Source organism: Equus quagga, chromosome 12 (assembly GCF_021613505.1).
Source record: "Equus quagga isolate Etosha38 chromosome 12, UCLA_HA_Equagga_1.0, whole genome shotgun sequence".
Lineage (NCBI taxonomy): Eukaryota > Metazoa > Chordata > Mammalia > Perissodactyla > Equidae > Equus > Equus quagga.
Window position 1 is genome coordinate 67,048,842 of NC_060278.1, and position 25,378 is coordinate 67,074,219.

At 39.6% G+C, this 25,378-nt stretch overlaps 1 protein-coding gene across 6 annotated transcripts in view; it reads left to right on the forward strand.

Annotated features, from left to right (window-relative positions):
* The window catches only part of RALGAPA2 (Ral GTPase activating protein catalytic subunit alpha 2), a 323,368-nt gene that overhangs the window by 203,359 nt on the left and 94,631 nt on the right, over positions 1 to 25,378 (forward strand). For 4 of the 6 annotated variants that reach the window (XM_046679548.1, XM_046679547.1, XM_046679546.1 and 1 more), the window contains 5 exons: positions 2,724 to 3,495; positions 4,332 to 4,403; positions 8,795 to 8,918; positions 10,167 to 10,322; positions 16,042 to 16,200. In XM_046679548.1, the coding sequence (XP_046535504.1) occupies positions 2,724 to 3,495; positions 4,332 to 4,403; positions 8,795 to 8,918; positions 10,167 to 10,322; positions 16,042 to 16,200 (1,283 nt within the window). The other 2 variants (XM_046679551.1, XM_046679550.1) reach the window with 2 other exon arrangements.

The window sequence follows — 25,378 nt, forward strand, 5'->3', positions numbered from 1 at the left end:
TGCTCATCAGACCACGCTGAGGCAGCATCCCACATGCCACAACTGGAAGGACCCACAACAAAGAATATACAACTATGTACCGGGGGGCTTTGGGGAGAAAAAGGGAAAAAATAAAATCTTTAAAAAAAAAACAAAATAGAGTTACAAACAAGAGACACCTACAGCTGAGGTGGCTGCTGACCCAGCTCAAGGAAACGCTGTTCAAGGCACACACAGGTGCTCAAATTCCTCATCATTAATATCTAAGTGAAGGGGAGGGAAGAGCCTTAAAACATGAAAGTTAAAGGACAACCTAAAATTACTGCTTTTATATTTCCTCTCTAAATTTGGGAAAATAAATATTTGAAATATATTTCTTCATAGTTTGTTCAAGTCATGAGCTTGTTTTTTCAATACTGGAGTCTAGATTTTCTCTTTATTTCTGAGGGAACTCACAGGCCTTTGATTCAGCTGAAGTCTTCCAGTGAAGAAAATTCTCATTTCATAAATAGTCCCTTTCCTTATGTGGGGGATCAGAATTGGCCGCCCCAAAATGTGTCTCTTTGATATTTTTAAGAACAAAAGACTTTGAAAAAAAAACTTTGACTTTCCCCCAATTGCCTAAAAGAGTTTAAAATAGAAGGGCCTATTCCAGAAAGAAGCTAATACCCGTAAGATAACTGTAATGTAATGTAAAATGTGTCTCTTAGGTCACATTGTCTATAGTTGGCCCAGTTTCATTTCCATTTCCATCTCTAAATTGCCTTCCTCCTCCTTGAAGTCCCAAACCACTACCCCGACACCCTCCTTTGTCTTCAGTTAAAAATGGTATTTAGCGTGGCAGCTTCAGCCATTTCTGGCGAGTTGCTCAGTTTTCCTGGGTTTCTCCCATGTATACATGTTACAAAGTTTTGTTTGGTTTTCTCCTGTTATTCTGTCTCATGTCGATTTAATTCATAGCCCAGCCAGAAAGACCTAGAGGGCAGAGGAATTGTCTTCCTTCCCTACAGTTACTTTTCAGTACCAAAGATACTTCGGGTTTTTACTGGATGTGTCTTGGTTTGTGACTTGATTAGTGGACTCCCAGTTAATTTCCCATGGTAGAATTCAAACATAATCATTAAAATATAATGCATCTCAAATTGAAAGCACAACCTACGTAAGTAAAAGTAGAAGAAAGTTGCTTTTCCAGTTGTTATTTTCTGCCTTGGGCTTTATCAAATTGGACCTTTATCCTTAGTTTCCTAGCCTGCTATGTCTTCACCATGCAGTGTCTTACATTGTGGACTCCTGAGCTCCCAGCTGGCTGCACCTTTGTCGTTGGGGACATTAACATTTCTGATGGAGCATATATTCATATGGAATGATAAGCATGAATAAAAAGCATCTGTAACTTTTGAAAAAGTTAATATGGACACAAAAGCAAAGGCATTCATAACTGTGATTTCAAGGGAATTAGTTGAGGTATTTTAAATTTCTCAGCTGTATGGAAATCATACACACTTCAATGCGGGCTGGGAGGAAGAGTTTAATTTCAGAGACAGATGTAGATGACCTCCTTTGCTTATAAAAAATGAATTTTTTTAATATAAAGTTTTATGTTACATTATTGAATGCAGGTGATTTCTTGTTCATTGAAAAGAAAAAATTAGAAGAAAAGTCAGGAAAATCTTGTTCCCCTCAGTCATCACACAGAATTTCTTAGATTCCAGGGTTGTTTCTTTCTGGGAATTAGACATCATACAATTGATGCTGTATAAGTCAGTCACTTGGATTTATAATGCCTGAGAGGGAGGGTGTTTAGCTTGAAAAAGCATACTTACAGTTATTTATGTTTTAATCAATATTTGATTTTTCATGTTATAAATTTAAAAACCAGGTATTTCCTAAATCTTTAAGTCCAAATTATAAATCTTAGTTTATTTAAATATCTAGTGATTTTTGTTGTTGAAATCAAGAGGTTTAATTTTCACTTGTTCTTAGATTAACGCACTATTCTTTTATGAATTTGGCGAATTAAAATTTCCCTAACTACTCTCAAGCTTAAGTAGTCATTTCAACTCATACTTAGGGATTTGGTTTATCTGCTTTGCCCTTACGCCTCAAACATTTTACAAGGCCTGCTTTTACATGCTATAGTCAAAGTCTTTCTAGATTTTTGAAGTCTTAAAAATTTTGTAAATCAGTTGCTCTTGGGCATTTTATCAACTACAGATTTCATTAAAGCCTTCTAAGTATTGCCATGAATTACAAATATATCAGATTCTGTTAAATATTTCAAATGCCCTGACAACAACGTAAATTGTCACAATGCTTTGGATTGCTTCAATATGTTGAAGCAGTCACAGGCTTTGTTCACTTCCTTTTCAATGTCTACCTTTACCTCACTGAGGGTAGTGAGGTCGCCTCTCTGGCCCAGGCCCCCAGCCCCCTCTCCATCCTCTCCAGCTTCGGATTTTGACCTCCCAGAGCTCCCAGAACCATCAACTCTAAGAACAGGGACCTTTCTCTTTTGTTTATTACTGTGTCTACAGATATTTAAATTTACTTTTCAGAATGAAATCTTCAGGTAAATTGGTTCTTTTATCATTCTCTTTAAATTATGCTTTTAAATTCAAATAGAATTAGTGTCAAAAAAGAAAATAGGTGAAAAAAATTCCCAGATTGAAAAAATCAAACATTCTGAGTACAGATTTTAATCTTTGTTCTCCATGGTCTGTGTATTTCTTTCCTGCTGTTCACAGAGAGGAGGAGGAGAAGTTTGGAGCTGATCCCTCTGACTGCCAGAGTGGTGATGGCCCACCTGGTGAACCACCTGGGGCACTTCCCCCTCCGTGGGGGCCCTGCTGTGCTACACAGCCTGGTCAGCGAGAACCATGACAATGTGCATGCGGAAGCCTCTGAGCTCTCCTCCGAAGTGTTCAGGAGCCCAAACCTGCAGCTGTTTGTATTTAACGACAGCACCCTCATCTCCTACCTTCAAACGCCCTCGGAAGGACCGGCAGGCGGATCACCAGTGGGCGCCCTCTCGGATGTGAGAGTTATTGTGAGGGATATCTCAGGGAAGTACTCTTGGGATGGGAAGGTTTTATATGGACCTTCGGAAGGCTGCTTAGCACCAAAAGGCAGAAGTCCTGCATTTCTGATTTCAGGCTGTCATCATCAAGCAGTTGGACCTCAGAAAGATTGTTCTCAAACTGAGGAGGGAGATGATGTCCTCGACAAATTACTTGAAAACATTGGCCACACAAGTCCTGAGTGCCTTTTACCATCGCAGCTAAATCTAAATGAGCCTTCCCCACCCCCACGTGGAATGAACCGTGACCAAGAGAAGGAAATCATCAAGGCCATTTTGCACCAGAATGCACAAGAAGACGAGTATGTTCAGAGGTGTAACTCTGATTTGGCCATGAAAGTCACCAGCCAGGAGCAGCCCTCACCAGTGGAGCCCCGAGGACCCTTTTATTTCTGCAGGCTGTTGCTTGATGACTTGGGAATGAATTCTTGGGACAAAAGGTAACAATCCCCTCTAGACTTTCAATTATTTTATTGTTATTTTTGTGTGATTGTTCTTTTTATCAATTTGGGGTTTGGGAAGCAAAGAATAGAAATGGAGATTTTTCTCTATTTTAGCATTTACAGCTTATTTTCTGCTGTTAAATTAAAGCTAGGAATGAAACTAACTATGCTCTACTGATGTGCAGATTGAATTCCAAACATCTCTTGAATATTTTGAAGGGTATCAAACATTTTCTGTGTGTGTATATGTGTTAATTACTGCCCTGACCATTATTGCTTCTGCCTTCAAGAAAGATGTGAATGGACTATGAAGATAAATAAGCCACAGTCTCACCTTAGCTCTGGTGAGGGAGGTAGATTTAATACAACTCTCATGAAAAGTAACATGACACAGGAGCTCAAGGGAAACAGTTAATCCAATAGGAAGTGTTGGACAGTAGAGAGGACTCTGTGGAAGGGGCTGGGTTTGGCTGGACTCTCATAGTGGAGTGGAGGTTTTAAGGACAGAGGTGGGGAAAAGAGATTCACAGCAGAGCTGATAGTGAAAACAGAAACATAGGCACACACTCACAAGTCACACACTCATTGACCGCAGAGCCATCCAGCGTCACTGGATAGTAATAGGATGCAGTGGGATTTTGATGCCTTTGAATGTATGTCTTAAAGAGAATGGAGTTTATTCTGTAGGCTTCAATCACAAATCTTTTGTGAATGAGGCAGGTTATGTGTTGGTAGATGGATGGACGGAGAGTAGATAGGTTTGTTAATTGATTGGAAAGGGCAAAATTGGTCTGTGATTACACAACTTTTCTTACATCTTTTTTTCTTTATAGGAAGAATTTTCATCTGTTGAAGAAAAATTCAAAATTATTGAGAGAGCTAAAAAATCTGGACTCCCGTCAGTGGTATGTGAAAGTATATCAAAGCACTTTATACTTGTTTATCTTTAGGGGGTGTTTGGATGACAGATATAGATGGAGAAATGAACACACCTACAGAGACATCCAAGGGTAGTTTTGTAAGCTGGAATCCGGTGACGTTTGCATGTGCCATACCTTTGGTATTTTTACCCTTGAGGGATAAACTTACATGTTTGCTACACTAAGTCGTCATTGCTCCCACCTAATCTGTGCCTTTGATTGAGGACTTTTCCACATGGCAGAGTGGGCATTCATTCTCATTGAATCTCTGCAGCCACCTCTTTTTCCAGGGAGGAACACAGGCTCTCCTAACTCAAACAGCCTGCCTGTGCTCACACATACCATGTTGTTTGAAGCAAATGAGTCTGACTTCATAACCTCTGCTATACGCTGATGCACTGGCATTCTGTGGTCTCTGCTCTGCGGTGTTGACAAAATTAAAACCAGTGTGTGATAACTAGTAACTCCCTGGTAGTAAGCCTCACTCTCCAAAGCAGGCCAAATCTCAGATCTGCCCTCTTTCCGTACAATCTTAGAAGCAATTCATAAGATGAGCTCACAACCAGTTTTTGATTTGGGGAAATGTGTGCTTCCAAAAACATCTCAGTCAAGAGTTAAGTGTAGTACTTGGTACATAACAGGTGCTTGAAAGTCTTGAATAAACTGCTTCTTTAATCTTTAGTTTTTAACAAGCTCATTTTAAAAATTTTTTAAATTTCTCATTAGAGAGGAGAAACCTGAAGCCATCATTCCTCGCATTGCCCTTCATCATAGTCAGTTTCCCCATTGTTGTTGTGCTTCTTTTTCTCTAGAGCAATAGAGACCGAATTCTCTGTGGAAATTCTGGGAGGGATTTCTTCTGAAGGACTTAGGGATTCACTTTTCTCTCTCTTGTCCTCCAGTGTTAAGCAAGCAGTCACTTGGGCTCCAGACTCAGCTTTTCGAGCGTATGCTAAATTATTCTGTGCTTCGCAGTCTTAAGTGAATATATTGGTGTCTTGCAATTGTGGCCAATTTGTTGAGTGTTAATGCACTTTAGTTGCATGAGGTACAATTGAATTAGCTCCCTGGGGTGCTGTTGCAGTAAAATATGGCTTCGGAGAGCTGAGTGGCAGATCCTCTGCCCCTTGATTAACCTTTGCTTGAAACCCCAACGCCTGGATTTAGTGTCTTCTTGACATCTAAAAAGGTATCAACTTATTTTATTGCAAAAGGTGTTTTCAAGGTTCTTTTTGAAAAACTAGAAATAAGTTGGGGACTCTACCTATGAAAAATCTACACTGTCCCGTGTATCGGTCAGTTAGCAGGTAATAACATATCTTGTCCCTCAACTTTCAATTAGTATGTTTCTATTTATTTCTGATATCAATTTACCTCCATGCTGTCGAGGCATAGTTCCTGCTTAGCATGTTCTTAGGACAAGTAGAGACTATCTTGCAACTATTATCTATATACTTTGAAGTTAGCAGAGATGTAAATAGTATTATGAATGTACATACAGACTACGATGGTCTTCCCTTTTAAATGTTAATGCCTCTTGTCACCACATGGTAAGGTGAAAGTTAAAATCATGTTTTTTCTTTGTTTGGCTTTTTAATGGGACATCACGAGGAAACTGAACTATTCTGGTCTATTCCTTATAAGAGAGAAAAATGTATTCTAATGAGGGAGAGGAAATTGTTGATTTTATGTGTGTGTGTTCCTGAATTACCTGCTCCTTCATGCGTTGGTCCTGTAGCTTATGGTTATGAAGCGCTGTTGGTGATGCTAATTATCATTTCAAAAGCCTGGCTCTAATAAGGCCAGACCCAGCATCTGCATCCTAGCAGGCTCTCTGTGGTGCTAACATTTTGGAGGATGTGAAATTTGATGAATGTGTACAGCTAAAGGTCACCTTTCCTCACACCTACACCCGTTAGGCAGTCGTTGGGCTTGGCTCTATTTTGCTCCACATTGAGTTAATGAGGACCAAGGACCTCTGAGCAGCTACAGTGTAAAAAGCGGGGACTAGAAGGAGAATAAACAAACATTTCAGATAAAACTAAGATTGTTTTTATATATGTAAAGTGTATAGAATAGAGAAAAATTAAATGCTGAGGACTTTTAAATATATAGAAAGAGCTACAGAAAGAAATCGAGTAACTATACTATTTTCTCCTTTTGTTGAGACTTAGGTTATGGCCTCATAGGTTATGGCCTCTGTTACCATCCAAGCCCCTAAATTATTATAGCTCTAGAATAAGCTAGTCAGAGTCTAGACTGCTGGTGTGTCCTGCCTGTGTCTCAGGGAGTAAATGGTGTTGCCATTTCGGGACTCTCTACTGCATGAGGACGAGCTTTCTGACAGTCTGAGAGCACAAGCTCTCTACCAGAGCATTGGCCCCCTAGGATCCATCACCACGAAACTCCCCTCTCCTCACAACAGCTGTTCCTGTTAAGAGAGGCACCCCCAGCAGTGTGCTTATGCCACACCAGTCAGGGCATCCAGGATGTCTACCTTCTCCAGGGGCAGCGAGAGACAGTGTGCATCCCGAAGCCTTAAAGATGGGCAGGGACCAAGATTCCATTTTTATGAATTTATTTTAAGGACATATCAAAGATAGTGTGAAAATGTCTTTAAAAATGGAAGCAACCTAAATGTCTAATAACAAGGATTTGGGATATGGTATATTAATATAATGGAAGGTTACACAACCATTAGTAGCTTTGTTATACAAACACATGTTATAAAAGTGTTCATGCTCAAAAATGGTTTAAATAGTGACTTTTGTATTATGTATATTTCACACAATAAAAAAGTGTTCACAAATATTTTAAGTGAAAAAAATCAGTTGCAAAGCAGGATATAGTAGCCTCTCTTTTTTTATGCAAAAATGCATCCTAAAATGGTAGCAGTTGTGATTGCAACCTATGAGCAAAGAACATAGTGATGTTTTTATTCTTCTCTTCACTTCCTGTATTTTCTAATTTTTCTTCTAAGTATGTTTATTACATGTAAACTATGGGGGAAATGAATAAGCTATCTAGTAGAATAGAAGGAGAGTACTTTCCTCCTTGATTTATTTTTATGATTTTTTAGTTGTGTTCCAATTCGTTCTGCTTAATAAGTAGAAAAATAACTCCTGCAGAAGGACACATTTGAGAAAATGTTAAAATATGGAACCCAAATTCCACCAATATAGATGTCTAATCAGATTATAATGTTGAGATATTGAACAATTGGACAGTAGAAACATTTCCATATTGTTTAGGCACTTGATAGTTTTTCTTATGAGATTTTGAAGAATGTAGTGCAAAAATAAGAAGAGTGGAACTGCTCTGTAAGTGGTAATCCGAAATTTTAGAAAATTGAAATGAGAGTAAAAAACTCTTGGTTGATGGGGCTGTGGAATGAGCAGTTCTTGATTAAAGCCCTGTTTGAATGAAAACAATGTCTTCATCTCTAAACTATAACCAGATTGCTTGGTGTAGATCTAGTTATTTTGACACTTTAATCCAGGGTATAATTTGTAGAAGTTGGTTATTAACATATTCAAATATATCATCATACCTCTGGTCAATGCAGGAGAGATTTAACTGAGCACCTACTATGTACCAAGGACTATGCCAGATGTGCAGAAGGTGAGAAGGCAGGGCTCTTTTCCTCAAAGTGCACATCACATGTGCTTGATTTAACAGCAAACTGCCCAAAACCCATTGTGGAGGAAGTGAATGAGGTTTGATATGGCCAAAGAGATTTCCCTGGACAGCTGTCCACCCTCCCAGGCACCTTCAGATTAGTTAGAGCACATGGTGGGTATACCCCTCACAAAGAAAGTACCTAAGTATGTTCTGCTTAGAAGAAGTTTCTCTTTCTCATAAAGTCTCAGCATATTTTATAGTTCCAGTCAGGGAGCTCCCCAATATCCTTATCTCAGAATGTGGAAAGTGAAGTACGGGTGGTCACATAGATCTATTCACAATTGATATCTATTTGAAATGCTTTCAAAGATATTTTTCACCAAAGATGGAGAGAATTTGTCAAATGGTGTGCTCCGACATGCTGTTAGGTATATCATATGTCTGAGAGAGTGATCTCAAGAGCCAGACTACCCTGCTTTAGTCCCCACCGTCCTGCTGGCTGTGTGTGCTTTTGGTTTACCTTTCTGTGCCTTCTTTCAGCCACCTCTGCAAGGTGGGTGATGATCATGCTTGTCTCATTAGGGTGATTGTGAAGAGTAAATGAGATCATGCGTCGAAACAACTTAGAACAGTGACTGACCTCTAGCAAGTTCTCAGTAAATGTAAGCTCTATAGTAGGAGTCATGCTGGTGGTAGTACTAAAATAAAATTTTACATGTAAGAATTCTAACTCCTTTAAATTTAAAAATTTATAGCCGTGAAACACACAAAATTGCAGTATTTTACATTGCTGAAGGTCAAGAAGACAAGTGTTCAATCCTTTCCAATGAAAGAGGAAGCCAAGCATATGAAGACTTTGTTGCCGGACTTGGATGGGAGGTAATTCATTTCATCCAGGAGGTGTTTTATTGACCAGCACTATTTAAGGATGTATATAAACTAGACATTGATTGTGTAAGTTTTTACATATGTTTTTACATTCAGTAGCGTGGGTAGAGTTCTGGAGTTGAAGAATATATTGAATTTGACATCTTCTATTAGTTGCCTTCCAGTACTTTATACGTGAACTTTTGTTTCCTGTTAACTTTCCTCTTACTATAATTTCATTTGCTTTTTCTAAGAACTGAATAGTCAGATTAGCTCACCCAGCCATAGACAGTTTATAGTCAAAGAAGTCACCTATGGGCAGAGAAGCAATGGCTTTGGCCACAATATGGAAATTGTAGAAGAAATCAATGACTTGATGGGTGAAAAAATGGAGAAAGAGTTGGATGAAGTCAAAAGTTGAAACGAAAATAGAATATAGTAGCCATGATGGTTTAGCTATCAACCTATTTCCATAAGGTAGATCCCAGGATGATTGATATTGAAAGCATTTGTTTTTTCTTTACTAAATGGTACTCAGACAGACATATATACCTTTATACACATGTACACACACACACACATGTATCTGTCTCCAGGAACATAAATGTAAAGGAAAGTATATTCCTAGAATCTGAAAGAATTGAGAGTAGCTCAAATGGAAATCAGCACAGCTGAATAATGTTCTTACTTTTTCTTACTTTTGGTTTCTTGGTTATCTGTGCTGTGGGAAACTCTGGGTGTATAAGTAAGACTTGTCTCTGAGAGTTGAATGTTAGCAAGGGGACTGACATGGAGATAGGGACAGGGTAAGGGTACGTTAAGGTCAAGAACATATACTTTCTAAAATATCATGTAGGGTTTAGTCTAAAAGATTTATTGCACTTCCAATAAATCATTTTATATATATATATGTGTACACAGCATACCATACATGTTATATATACATGTATGGTGTACATATAACACCATACATGTACATATATGTGTGTATAAATATACACACACACATAGACGTACACATCTAGAGAAATATGCACCAAACTTTTGATAGTGGTTTTCTTAAGTGGGTAGAATTTTGGAGCACTTTCATTATTTATGTTTCTTTAATATTTTATTTTGTCTAGCTTTGTATTACAGTTGTTTGTAATCAGCTATAAAAAGGAAAATAATTAGATCATTTGGAAAAATCTACATTCCTGCTTAGTGAATAAGCACAGCTCGTGTCTGACCCTCACTCTTCCTCTCTATGACCTGCATCAGGTGGATCTCTCAACCCACTGTGGGTTCATGGGTGGACTTCAGCGCAACGGCAGCACAGGGCAGACCGCCCCTTATTATGCTACCTCAACCGTGGAAGTGATTTTCCACGTTTCAACTCGGATGCCGTCAGACTCAGATGATTCACTCACCAAAAAGGTAAGGGGCCTCCTGGGAACCATTCTTAGCTGCCCTGGTTTGTAGGCGAGGCGAGGCTCTCCTAGAGCAGAATGAAGGTCACGGATAGCATGCAATAGCATGCACGGAGACAGGTTTCCTCTGGAGGCGGCCTCAGGGTCGCTCTTCTTAAGGTACAGTTGTAGTTAATCTGAAATATCCAGCTTGGAACAAACTAGATAAAGAAATATGTGAAAAGCAATCAATCGTTTGAGTCTTAAATCCTGAGATTAAGATTTATGGAAAAGAAGGGTCTTAAATGTTGTTAATTATGGATCTATCCTCACACGACTACTAACTAACAGAAAGTAATGGTGTTGCCCTCTCAGGTTGGTGAAAGTCGTAAGATGTAGTGACCTTGTGCTGATGGGGATCTGAGAATGCAGGCATCTCTCAGGTTTCCCGTGGGGCGATTTGGCAGTGTCTGTCAAAATGCCAAGTGCAGGTGTGCTGCTGCCCAGTGGGCCTGTCTTTGGCACTTACCTTGTGTTCTCCTTCAACTTGGGCCCTGTGGGCAGTTTTTTCTAGAATTCAGAGGAAACCTCCTGTATCTCTGAGGAGAAACCCCCTAGGGGAACACAGCCCTGTACTTTCCAACGTGCAGGATGTTCACTTCAAGTGATCCTCCGTTAGAGGTGAGGAGCGCCTCAATAGAAGAGGAATTTTATTCTGGGACAGAAGCCTAGAAATCGGAACCACTTCTGTGAGTTCACACAAGAAGTACAACTGCAACTTAGCCTGCTAGTGGGTGGCAGAGCCTGGAATCATTACTTCACACCTACTTTCTCCCTGCAAGGATGCAAGGAACTGAGGACAGTACCTGGGTGGTTGGAGAACAGGTCATTCAGACGGCGACTGAGGCTGGCTGATAGGGGATCTAGTCTGGTGGTTATAGCCAAGGTCTGGAAACAGGCAGACCTGGGCTCCAGTGTGTATCCAGTTACTTCACCAGCCTGTGCCTCAGTTTCCCCATCTATTAAAGGAGATTAAAAACACGGCCTATGTCACAAGGTTGTTGTGAAGTAAATGGATACTGCCTGTAAAATTGTTTAGCATGGTGCCTGATAGGATCTCTAACCATCGGCCTTCATCATTGCCCATTGGTCTATTTGATTCTTTTTTTCCCCCGCCCCAATAGGCAGATAGTATTGGCTGATGGGCCTCACTGTACCTGCCTCTTTTCTCTTCTTTGCGGTTTTGCTTTTTCATTACTACAGCCACTGACGTCTGGGCCATGTACATGGTGGGCAGCAGTGTTCATGACACCTCAGAACTCAAGTTACAGCACAATCACAGACAACTCTTACAGTGACCAAGTGTCTCAGATATGCAAAGCACTATTGTCTGTCACTCCCTAGCTTGCATGCTAGCATGGCCTCCTGCTAGCCATGTGCTAGCTCCTACGGGCATGGAGGAGCTGACTCTACGTCTTAAGTACTAATACTGTAGTGTTCTTAGTGAAGGGGACCCTGCTCTCAGAGAAGCTATTTCAGATTACCAAGACCCTAGATAAGGCTTACACATCCTTTTTATTTGCAGTACCTTGTAAATTGCTGCTACTTTGCAAATGTGTCACTATATTCCATGATTTTCTTTTTTTTTTTAATTTTACTTTTTTCCTTTTTCTCCCAGAGCCCCCTGGTACATAGTTGTATATTTTTTAGTTGTGGGTCCTTCTAGTTGTGGCATGTGGGATGCTGCCCCAGCATGGCTTGACGAGTGATGCCGTGTCAGCACCCAGGATATGAACTGGTGAAGCCCCGGGCCACCAAAACAGAGCACGCAAACTCAACCACTCAGCCACGGGGCTGGCCCCTCCATGATTTTCTTTTTTTCTTTTTTTTATTGTAAAGATTGGTACCTGAGCTAACAACTGTTGCCAATCTTCCTTTTTTTTTTTCTTTTTTAACTCCCCAGATTCCCCCAGTACGCAGTTTTGTATATCCTAGTTGTGGGTCCTTCTGGTTGTGGCATGTGGGATGCCACCTCAGCATGGCCTAGCGAGCCGTGCCATGTCCGCGCCTGGGATCTGAACCCTGGGCCCTGAAGTGGAGCACGTGAACTTAACCAGTCAGCCATGGGGCCGGCCCCTCCATGATTTTCTTATGACTGAGCACTATTTTGTTAAAAGATAGATTTATATTTAAAATATTTTTAAAAATTATTTCCTAAGTAAAGTAGGATTGTCTTTTTTTTTAGATAAGATATAGTGTTTTCTTCATAAAATGCCATACTATAAGTAATGTTCCAAGGCTTGGCCTGGTTGGAAGATTCCCTACTGTAATAATCAAAATTCAGCTGATACCTTTTGCAGCTCCAAGATTTAACATCATTAATGACAAGTTCTCTTTATCAGGATGTCTCACAGCTAGACGAAAAATCAGTCACAGTAACAGCACCCCACAGTTCCTTGTCTTATTCTCACTAAATTGTCCCTAACAGCTTAAAAATGCGCTGCAAAATTCTAAAGTGATTCATGTTTTCTTCTGCCCCTGTCATGGGGCCACTTTTTCAATTCTGCAATCCGGTTGCAACCCCATACTGAACTCTTGATCCTTCACTGCAGAAATTTGTTAGCTCTAGCTAGATTAGATTTTTCACAGCTAATCTAACTGCTGTAGGGGTTTGCAGAGTGGGGACAGAGCTGTGCTATTGGATTTGTCCAATTCATTTGACTCCAGGACTATAATTGCACTTATGTCTTACAAGGCTTTTATAGCCTCAGGCTGGCCAGCCGCATAAAAAACAAATTGGCAGTGATACAGTATGAGTGAAAAGGGATGAAAGGCCCACATTATCAGTCTCCAGGCAGCACTGTTCTGGCAGGAAGTTTCTTGGTTAATTTGCAAATAAAACTTAGATTTTAGGATGGGCACACTGTCAGCTGAACAATGGGGATGTCAGGCCTGACTGTTACTTAGTAAAAGTAGCAGCCGGGCCCACTGAGGAGCAGGAATTCTTCAATCAAACAGACGACTCCTTCTGGAGCCAGCTGGCGATGTAATGCAATTAGTCGGGAAAGGAGGTCAGCCTATTAGGTGTGTACCATGACCAGTGTCACCAGTGCGTGCCGCCTGGCAGCAGCATGCAAAAGGACCCAGGCAAAGGGACTTTAAAACTCTGTCAGGACAAGAAGTGTCAGGACATGGGGTTGATTTCTTAAGACTTAAGAACAGAGCATTTGTTTTGAGCCTGTTAAGCATCCTCGAATTCTGGAGCCTGTTGTGAGGTTGAAGCAATAGTTGGCTTGAATGACAGCTCCATTCCAGGATGTGACTTGTCAGTCTCCTGCCAGATTATGCATGAGTCAGATCAACTTGACTTGTGTGCATGGAACTAACTCACTGGTAGATTTCTAATTTGAGGACCTCTAATCAAAATTCTCCAAAACTCACAAAATGCCATCTCTGTAGTTTCCAGAGTATTCCCTTATGTTCTGACATGGTCAACAATTTGACCAGGTTAATTTTATTTGTTTTACCTAGTTGTGTTCTTGTCATAGGCAGAAGAGGGTGTATTTTTGCTCTTTACTCTGGATTTATCAGCCAAGTGGTCCTGGGGCCTTAGCTCTTAGTTTTGTGAGTTAGCTAATTAAATTGTGGTGTGTCCAGAGGTCTGAGGCACATGACATTGAAAGCAGCTTTGAGATGATGAATGTTGTATTATTTTCACACAAAAATAGCTCTTCCTTAATTACAGAAGTGTCACACTGGGAGGATGGCTGTATTAGTGTGATACTATTCTCGCTTGCTCTAGTTCTGAGAATACAGTTGCAAACAGAATTAGGAGAGACTTACTTGGGTTATATAATTGAGTAAGCTAATTTAGAAAAGGGAGAGTAACTGCAAAATTTCAGTAATTACGGTATTACTTCAGAGTTAATGCCTTGTGACTGAAACTTCTGGATGATGGATTTCAGAGTGCTCGTGTTAGGTGGTTTGGATCCTGGGCACGGATGTACTGGGTAATTTTACATTTAGAAAGTGATAGACACCATTAAGTTGTTCTGGATCACCATGACTTGTGCTTGACACCCGTGGCTGCATTGTCCCAGAGCCTGTACTGAGGCACAGTGGAATCGTGTGCCCCTCACTATAGGGGCTACTGTACTTGCACCTGTACCTCACTATAGGTTCAAAGGTACAGGTGCAAGTCTCTTTTTTAAAATTTGACTTGTACAGGTATTCCCAGAAGTATAACAGAGTGAAGAATAAGAAGACATTGCAGTAAACCAACTTCCTGTGTATCCTTGTAAATGCGAAGGAGACCATGTTGGGGTCACCTCAGGTTTTCCATTTGTGGTCAAATAATCTATAAAGAAAATTGTATTTCTACTAACCTGTTTTAAATACAGAGTGTTCCAGAGCATCCTTTTTTATATTTTAACATAAAACTAAAGCATTAGCTTTGACAGAACCTCTGTATTTCGTTAAAGTGCCTCTGAATTTAATCATTTTTCAGGTTCATCTATTAAATAAGCTAGGAAGCAAGAAATACTTTCTCATGGTGCATAGTGTCTTCTGCAGCAGGGGAGAGGACCAAAATCTCAAATTCTCGACAGGCGTCAAAGGACGTTCCTAGTCAACCTTTATTGTTTTAGCACTTCAATTTTGGCCAACATTTTTTAATTTTTATAAGCCAGTTTCTTTTAGTCACACTTTCAGTCTTACTCAGATGATTTCATATGCAGCCCAGGCTATGTAGTCATTATGCAGGGGCTTTATTAAACAAGGGTTTTCTTGCATCTGACAGAGCTTGGCCCTAGAAGCACTGTCAAGGGGTCCCTTCCTGGGAGACATGCTAAGCCCTTCTCAGAAAGCCCAGGAGTCTCTGACTTGTTTTTGGACTCCAGGGCCTCTTTATGATAGTACAATTAGCTCTTGGCGCAGGCTTAGATGGCCATGAACAGTGGAAACAGCACTGGAGTAGAACCCCAGCCCAGCGTTGCAGGCCCATTCTGCCACATACTGTTCATACGCCCTGGGTAGGTGGGACCTTTGCCTTCCTGAGCCCCCTTCCTCCTCGTTAGATAACATAAAGATGATGTTGTTACCTCAGAGAGTTAGTGGAAAAATTAGACAAAACAGTATGTGTGAACATACTTTCTATGGCATTCTTTAAATGTTGGGTACTAGTGTTCTTATTAAGTTTAAGCAATATTTATTAGTTTCTTAAACAAAGGTAATTTTATGCATACTTTTTCTTAAAGGTTTGTGACAGTCTGGTTTTTATACATTTGGTAACAGTTGGTTTTAATGACTTATGTTCTCCTATATTCGTATTCTTTTTATCTTTAATAGCCATTGAATTAAGAGTTTTATGAAGCTTTACTGTAATATGGAATAAAAGACTCATATTGTTAATTGTTTAAAACATGCTCAGCAATATAAAGCATCAGGCTTTGATGCAGGAGTAAAATTCAATTTTAAGAAATCCTTGAAAAGATCTTGTTCCCATCCAGCCGTAATGTACCTGTGATGCATACGTGCATCATCTTAGTACCAATGCGTTTCATAGAAGGCAAGCTGTGTTTTCAGGCACATGTGCTTTTTAAAATCCTCATAGAAGACATTGGTGGTGTAGCCTTTTTGGGGAATGAAATATTTTTGCCTCTGAGTATTATAATTCAATTTGTAAGCCATGACCCCTCATAAACTGCTGTTATCACTCTGATTAATAAAGAGTCGATTTGCTGTTGCAGCTCCGTCACTTGGGGAATGATGAGGTCCACATCGTCTGGTCTGAACACTCCAGGGACTACCGCAGGGGCATTATCCCAACTGCCTTTGGAGATGTTTCAATCATTATTTACCCAATGAAGAATCACATGTTCTTTATCGCTATCACGAAGAAACCCGAGGTACGTTTTCACCACATTATTGCTCTGACTCATACAACATTTGCCATATGATTCACCATTATTGACAGCAATGATAGTAATATGCTAAAAGAGAATTTTTTCTAACTGATGAATGTCTGACGTGTATATGAATCACATATGCTATATAGAATTAAATATGAGTTGGGATTTTCAAAGAATCTTTCATCATGAGTACAGAAATCTGTATTTTATTACTTAGGCTCTTTGAAAGTTATAATGTAAAGACATTTAGGATTTTTTTAATGTTTTAAATTTTTAAAAATTTGTAATTTAAGATAAAGTTATAATTTTAAATTTGAGGCACATTGATTAATAACAGTAAGAGTTGAACGAAGCCCATATTACATCTAGCATTTTGTGCATGGCTGTGAGTATATGATCCAACATTGCCTGACAGATGGGCGCTGCTCACCAAGCCTCTGCCTGTGCTGATCGGGGTCAGTCCTGAAGAACTGCGGCATGTCCATGAAGAGGCCGGACCTCTGTAGCACAGCCCGTGTGGTGATTTTCAACAATTGAAGTACCTTGACACAGAATCAGTCTGGCTGTGTCAATTGCTATTGATCATGGGAACGGCTAGAACAATCCAATGGTTGTGTGCCGTGTGCTAAACTGGCTGCAGTTTCCATCCTTACCATGCCTTTACTGGTATTTTAGGGGTGCTTTATATAGTGACTTGTTTTCATTTCGGAATTATTAATATAAGGGCTTTTTATTTTAAGTTTTTTAATTAAACATTTAGCTTATTAAGTCACTCCTCTTCAAGAAGATGACTTTGCATCTTTCAGCTTGATATTAAATATAATCTTCATTTTCATGTCAAATTGTTCTCCTGAAGAAAGTAAAAGTTACCATTCTAAATACGCTCTCTTTTTAATCTTTAAAATAACAAGTAACTGAGATTTTGATATTTATAACCTAATCTAAAGTGTTAAAGTTGTAAGGATTAAATGAGTGGAGAATTGAAAGGTGCTCAAACAGTGCCTGGCCCAGAGCAAAAGCTACTTAAGCGTTAGTTGTTGCTGTTGTTACCTTTTTTTTTGTTATAGTTACTACATTGAAAATAGATTAAATAATGAGACCCAGGTTTAGCATGCTTATTATTTCTCAGCCTAGATTCAGTGTGGGTCAACTCCTGAATTCACAGAAGTGAACCACTCTGGCTGGTGAGGAGCCTGACATAAAGGAACTCTCTTTTCTGTTCCGGGAGCAAAGATGCCAAAAGTTCTTCATTTTAAATATATATCTTATCGCTCATTCAGGTTTCTGTGTATGTTAAGTTTTCACTTTTGTATAAGAAAATGTCTCTTCTGCTAATAATATTTGTGTTTGACCATGAAGAATACTGCTTTAATTTTAAGAATTAAACTGAAAATTTTAATATTAGACAACGAGTAAATTTACTATCCTCTAGCTTTCAAAACTGAAAAGTGTGTTTCTTTAATATTTAGTATGGATTAACTGGCTTTATTAGTTCATTTTCAGCATGGCCCTCTAAAATGCCATTTAGTGTCCTAAAAATGTTGCTTATTTTTAATAGTAAATAAAGAACATGAAAAAGATATTTCAATTCACTTTCTGGTGTCTAAAGTGATTTTTAAAAAGGTATTATTACACTTATAATGCATGAAAACAAGTATTAATATACCTTTTCAAATTTCTTTAAAAAATGTGTGTCTTATAAATTTGGTCATAAATTCTGACAAGATGAATTGAGCAAATCACTTTCTTAATATTTCAATTCAAAAAGCCTAAAGGGAAGAAGAGAATAATGGCCAACTGGAAATTTAGTGTTATCCTCACGTTTAAAGTACAAACCATTACAATGTAATAAAATTAATCCCGACATTTCCAGGGCAAGTGTGGCTGACCTTTTGTTCACCAACCACTGACCCCAGGGTGAATGCAAGAGGCTTGTGGAGGGAAAGTCTGTTTGTTTGGCTTCAGTCCCTGGTATTTAAATTGCATTCCCTAATCAAATGAAAAGGCTGTCCTCTCTATCAGGTTACAGAATCCATGGCAACATTTGGCCTTTTATATCCATAATGTTAGCCTTTTTGTTTGCTTCTAAGTAGAGACACCTGGAGCAATGTTAACATTAACCGATTTAGCATTAATAGCTTCATTATATAAGAATTTCTGATCAGATAGCTGTTACTTTTGTTATATTGCTTCAGCTTGTATTGTTGTCATTTTTTATCTCCCTGCTTGGCAACCAGGCAATGATTTGCAAATTTTTTTTGTCTTGATTAATTAAGCAATATAATTATCAGTAACCGTGATGCAGTCTTTGCTCAACAAAGCTTCTGAGAGAAAACAATGGTAAGTCTGTTAGTATGAATGCATTCCACGCGTCCCAGATGCATGAGGATATTATGGACAATGAGGGGAAAGGCCGCCTGTGAGCGAGGACAAAGGGTGCCACGCAGACTCGACACACTGCACATACCGCCAGGGACATGCTGCGGGCTCCCTGGGACACAGACGCCTCGTTAGATTACAGCTAGTCAGCAGAGATTAATTCTCAGCCATTTGGTGCCATAATTTACCCATTCCCCAGTCTTTTAACTAGTGCTTCTTACTATGGAAGTGAAGGCTTTGTACTCAAAAGGTTTATTTAACCTTGTCTACTTTTAGGGATCTCCACCAAAATCACTATTTTTGCTTAGAAATTGTAATGACACAGCTGCTTAAAGTTGAGGAATATTCCTTTTGGGAGGACGGGATATGCACAAGCTTCAAAAATTGTAGGTAAACTCAAAGGCATTCTTTTAGCACCTGTATGTTTCATCTGAATATAGTGTGACTCTGTGGTCTAAGTACATTTATTTTACTGGTCTCTGAGCAGCCATACTTCTGTAAGAATAATTTTAATCCTTTTTTAGGAGGAAAAAAACCTCATCAGTACACAAAAGTCCTGCTCATTGGATAGAGTCATGCATATTCAAATTGTACTTTCATTCACTCAGCCTCATTAATAGCGTATGTAATAATGTAGGGCCATTTGTAATACAAGCTCACAGGCAGCATTGCTTCCAAGTCCTTTGAAATTTAACATATTTCGCTTTTTCATTCCATACACCTCCCTTAAATATACAAATTATGTGCCTGGCAGAATCCGCCTCCTCTTAATAATACACAGCATTTGTGAAATGGTATGTTGGAGAAGTGTGGGTGTGCTTGCGTGAGCTCATAAAACCCTCACATCTCAGAAACCCTGCTCACTTTTCTAGCTTTTTATTGAACTTTTTTTTAAATAAATAAATAAAAATCAGTGGACTTAGCAACATGATTGTTACTTTTAAAATAAGTCAATCTCCATAAATATTGACACAGTGGTCTTTGGTCACGGAAAAGAAATGTGCTATCGTCAGACTTCTATTTCTTCCTACTTTTCTCACTAAGTCAGTGGTCAGGGAAGACTTACATTTAGAGCAGAATATGAGTGATTTAAAGGTTTGTTAAAATGCCTAGTTTGGTCTGCAGAACATCATTGGTAAAGCCTCCATGTTGCAGTGAGTACCCAGGTTTCTTTCCTTCTTTCAGTAACTGAAAATAATGTTGGTGTTCAGAACATTTGCTTTTATGAATTTGTGAAGGTAAGTTTTAGTGTTTTTGCCATGTTTCTCTCCAGGCACATTAGTTGCTGGCTGGTGACTGTCTGACCAAAGGGTAGACTTGCTGAAGCAACCTTGACCGGGAGCAGTTAAGACAGGAGGAAGCTTTGATGAAGTGTCTTCCTTGTCACCTCAACCAGAGTGTCCATTTCATAAATGAAAAACACGTTTATGTCCTCCAAACTCTACTTACTTGGCCCTGGTAGATATGGACATGGAAGAAAAATGGATAACGATGCAATCGTTTCTGAGAAGCCTAGCTGGAAAGAGTAATAGGATAGAAGATAGGACCCCAGGGTTCCAGTTCCTGTGCTGCTACAAGTGGGTGGGTGTCTTGGGCAAGTCTCTCTATTTCTTTGGACCTTAGCTTCCTCAGCTGTAACATTCAGGTTGGGACCAAGGTATCTATGCAGTCATTTCAGGGATTCTAAGGGCCCCTTTAAGTCAACGGGCCCTCGCTGGATCCTCTTGTTCCTAGATGGCGCATCCTTTCCCTAAGTTGTCCCTACTCACCAGGCTGCTGTTGAGGTGGTGTCTGGTTCCCTTACAGACTCAGCAGCCATTGTGAGTGTGTGTGTGTGTGTGTGTGTGACCCTCTTCAGGATGATGGCTAGCCCAAAACTTCCACCTGAAGCAGATGCCCAGAAATGCTGGTTAAGGCTGATGCACCAGAAGTCACAAGAGCATTTGCACATGTGAGGTCGAGAGGAGCCAGTATTGGCACCTGTGTTTGAAAGGAAATCGTTTAATAGTGTTATAGTATTATGTAGGGAGTGTGTTTGACTGCAACATGGCTATGTACATTTCTTTATTTTTATTTCAAATGTGCAATTTTCTTAAATATTTATCTCAGCCCCAACCAAATAACCTTTTATAAGATTAAGTCATACACTTTAAAATACTCTGGGAAATTCTCAGGGAAAGGTAAGTTGTTAACTTTTGAATACGTAAAGAATCGTTTATTTTGAAAAGGTAATTGAAAATACTGAATAATCAGAATTTACTAAAATACATTATTAAATGCATTACTGCAATATGTTGTTTTGATAACTTATTATTATTACTGATTTTTTTAGTAAAGGAGTGACACTGAGAACTTTATGAAAAGGCAGCTGTCATTTGCAGATTTTATAGCAAAATCAAATTTCTTCTCTAATTCATTGTCATTCCTAATTAGAGGAATTCCCTGGATACAAGGGATGTATATTGTTCCTTTTGTCCAGTTTTTGAAAGACTATCTGAGTCACCCACAAGCAGTTGCCAAAGAATAATAAAGAACATTTATTTTTAAGATAAGCCTCAATACAGATGGAAAAAAATCTATGACCTATTATTAACTTCTAGCTCCTGATTTATCGTTCATGACAATTTGGCTATTGAAAGTTCTTTCTCAATTGATTTTTCTCAAAAGTTGACATTGTTTCCCCCTTTTTTTTAGTTGGTCTTTGATATAAACATCTTCCACTTCTTTGCTTTAGCCTCCCTACTTTTGCCAGCTAGAACCAGACTGTGTAAATGTACACTGAGTGGCAAATAGTAGAGCCTGCTTTGTGTCAGAAAGCAAGACATTTCCCGTCCTCTACCTCTGAGCTGCCTCAGCAGGAAGAGCCTTCTGGCCTAAGGACAAGCACGTTCTCCTGACCCTTCGGCACATGCTTCCTAAGTTCCTGCACACAGTTGCTCACGCCATTGGCAAAGCTGGGTGGGGCGGGTGGCCAGGGTGTCAGGAGCACAGAACCCCTCTGTGAGAAGGAAACAAGGCGCCTGGCCCAGGAATTAGAGAATTTATCCTTAGAGATGTATTTTCTGTGCTATACTTGAAATTCATTATTTGTTGTTGTTGGGGTTTTTGTTGTTTTGTTTTCTTCATGCATACTTTCATCATAACTCCATCTCACCGATTGCTGGACTGCTTTTAGTGTGCCATAGGAGGAAGTGCACTTATTTTTTTAAGGAATGTATTTTAAGTAAACTTTTTAAGTGTGGTATTGCTAAAATAGAAGGAAAGAGTTATTCTTTCTTATTTCCTTATTTGTTTGTTTGTTATCACTTTTGCCTGTTCTAAGCAACACTGAATGATTTTAGACTGTGAATCGCTCCTTGATTTTCCCCTTTGGAATTATGATGCCCACTCTCCCCCCCCCCCCCACGCACCCCAGTATTATCATAAGGGGGAAGCACTCATTATTTGTCATCACTAGTAGAACTAACAGTCCCATCCTTCTTTGCTCCCATTTGAGTTTCCTGAGGTCTGAATGCTTCCTCTGTGCTATAGGTGCTGATCTCAAAATAGGTTTATCCAACTTTGCAGTTTTACATCTCTTGTTTTAACTCTGGAGCCCTTTCCTCAAACTCGCCAAATGGAAGAAGAGGTGTGGCAGCAGAAGCCTGCTCTGGACCCCAGGACCTCCCCTGTCACCCCTTCACCCTGGTCTTTCAGGCATCTCCATGAAGCAAGAGACAGATGGTCACAACAGATCTTGTTCTCGAAATGTGAAGAGGGACAACAGACTTAGTTAATGTCTGGCAGTCAGAGCCTCTGGAGACAGAGGCCTTCACCCAGTCATTCAAGCAACATTTATCTGTTGAGGCTGCTTCATGCCAGACACTATGTCAAGGGGATCTTTACTCCTGGCATCTAAATTTTAGTGAGGGAGACAGCCAACAAATAAGTAAGTAAACGGTTGAACTGCAGACTTTCAGACAGTAGAAGGTGTTGGAAAGAAAATAAGACAGAGTGATAGGATGGCAGGAAGGAAGCTGCTTTAATCCAGTTAGGGGATCTGGTTTCCAGTTCAGCCTTTAGGGATTTTGGAAGTCATCACTCCCACCCTCACAACAAGAAAAAAGCTGAACAAACTGAAAATCAGCATCGTCTTTGATCTATCAGAGAATTGAAGTCACAGGGCAAACCACTGCCTCAGGAGTTGGAGGGTCAGACAGGCAGGTACAGAGAATCACAACTTGCCAAGCAGAAGCCCAGGAGCAGAAACCTCTGGGGAAACCAACACCAGGGTAGGAAAATGTCAGCTGTAATTGACTGATTGCTAGAGGCTCAGTATACAAAAAGTTGAGAGTTAAAGAGTCAAGAGGGGACTCGTCTTAGGGAGACTCCCACACTTTTGTGAGTTTTCCCTCTAGGAGCCCTACTGCATTCTCACAGTGAAGACTGGAGGAAAAGCCCTCAAGCTTCAACAGAGGGAGGGGAAAGTAGCCATTTCAAAATGCACCCAGAGCATTCTGCTTCTTAACAAGGTCTGCCCTCAAGAGAAAGTGTTTTACCAGAGCCTTCCCTGCTGGGGTTTTACCAGCACCTAGTCAATCTGGGGGAAGGGAAGTACCCAACTCAAGTGCCCTCTAGCCTTGCTGTCTCACCTAGGGAGGGGACCAGAAAACAAAACTGAGAAGACCTGTGAAGGTCACAGCCAGGGACACAGGCTCACTAAAGGACTGGGATGCAGTCATAGGTCTTTAGAGCACTGCTCCTCCCTATCAAGCCGCTACGTTAACAGAGCTTTGGTAGTAACGGGGTGCAACTGAAAGAACTGCACATCCAAGATCTTATTGGAGACGTCTCTAGGGAAACCCAAAGATGGCAGAGGAGACAAAAACAAGGGCATCCAAGGAAATTTTAGCCTCTGGCGCCTTCATCTACAGCTTCAGAAAACAATAAACACAGCCTAACTCCTAGCCAGACAAACACAAAGCCTCACACAAAAGGCCTATTTACTTTGGTTCCTTGTGCCTGGTTATCATGTCCAGCTTTCAACAAAAACTTACAAGGCATACTAAAAGGCAAAAACCACAGTTTGTAGAGACAGAGCAAGTATCAGAAGCAGACTCAGATTTGGCAGAGATTTTGGAATTATCAGACCAGGAACTTAAACTAACTATGATTAATACACTAACGGCTCTAATAAAAAAAGTGGACGACATGCAAGAAGAGACAACGAATGTAAGCAGAGAGATGCAGGCTCCAAGGAAGAATTAAAAGGAAATGCTAGATATCAAAAATACTGTAACAGAAATGAAGAATGCCTTTAATGGGCTCATCAGTAAACTGGACAGCCAAGGAAAGGGACTGTGAGCTTGAAGATATGTTAATAGAGACCTTGGAACTGAACTGCAAAGGGAAAAAAGGGTGAAAAAACCTAAACAGAACATTTAAGACCTGTGTGACAATTACAAAAGGTGTAATATACACCTAATGGAAATACCAGAAGGAAAAGAAAGAGAAAAGAACAGAAGAAATATTTGAGATTATCATTTAAGTATTTTTTGTATAATATATATTTTAATATATGAAAATTTTCCAAATTAATGACAGATGCCAAACCACAGATCCAGGAAGCACAGAGAATACCGAGTAAGATAAATACCAAAATATCTATATCTAGACATACCATATTCAAATTGCATGTTATGACCTGAATGTGTATGTCCCTCCAGGATTCATATTTTGAAACCTAACCCCCAATGTGGTGATATTTGGAGGTAGGACCTTTGGGAGGTGGTTAGGTCATGAGGGTGGAGACCTTAGGGATGGGATTTGTGCTCTTATAGAAGAGGCATCAGAGAGCTCCTTTACCCTTTCTGCCACGCGAGGACACGGAGCGGAGACAGCCATGTAGGAAGGAGGCTCTCCCCAGTTACTGAACTCTGACATCTTGATCTTGGACTTCCCACCTCCGGAACCTGGAGAAGTAAACTTCTGTTAAACCACCCAGTCTATGGTACTTTGTTATAGCAGCCCAGACAGACTAAGACACTACAAAAAATCAAAACAATCTTGAAAGAAGCCAGAAAAAATAACAACTGTGGAGGAGCAAGGATAAGTTTTATGTTGAACTGCTCTTCAGAAATCATGCAGATAGGAAGCATGTGGAGTAAAATATTTAAAGTGGTGAAAGAAAAAAAAAACCAACCTAGAATTGTGTATCCTTCAAAAGTGAAAGAAGAAATACTTTCTCAGACAAAAATTAGGAAATTTGTGGCCAGTAGACCTGCCTTGCAAGATAAGTTAAAATAAATTTATCAAAAAGAAGGAAAATGAGATGAATCAGAAGCACAGATCTACTTAAAAAAGAAAGAGCTTTAGAGAAGGAATAAATGAAGGTAAAATGAAATCTTTCATTTTTCTTATTCTTAATTGATTTAACAGATAACAATTTGTTCCAAATAATAATAGCAAAAATGTATTCAATGATTATACCTCAAGGATAAATAATGAATGGCAGCAGTGTTAAAAGGAAGAATTGGAATGCTGTACTCTAAGGCATTTGCACTACCTGTGAAGCAGTATAGTGTTATTTAAAGGAGGATTTGGATTAGGTATAAATGTATGTGTTAAACTTAAGGGCAACCACTAAAAGTAAAAAAAATTATAATTGATATGCTAAGAGCAGAGAAAAAAATTGAACCATATAAAATACTCAGTTAAAATCAGAGAAGGCAGAAAAAGAGTAGGAAACAAAGAGGAACAAGAGCATCAAATGAAATACAGTAACAAATATGGTAGATACTAATCTCACTATATCAAT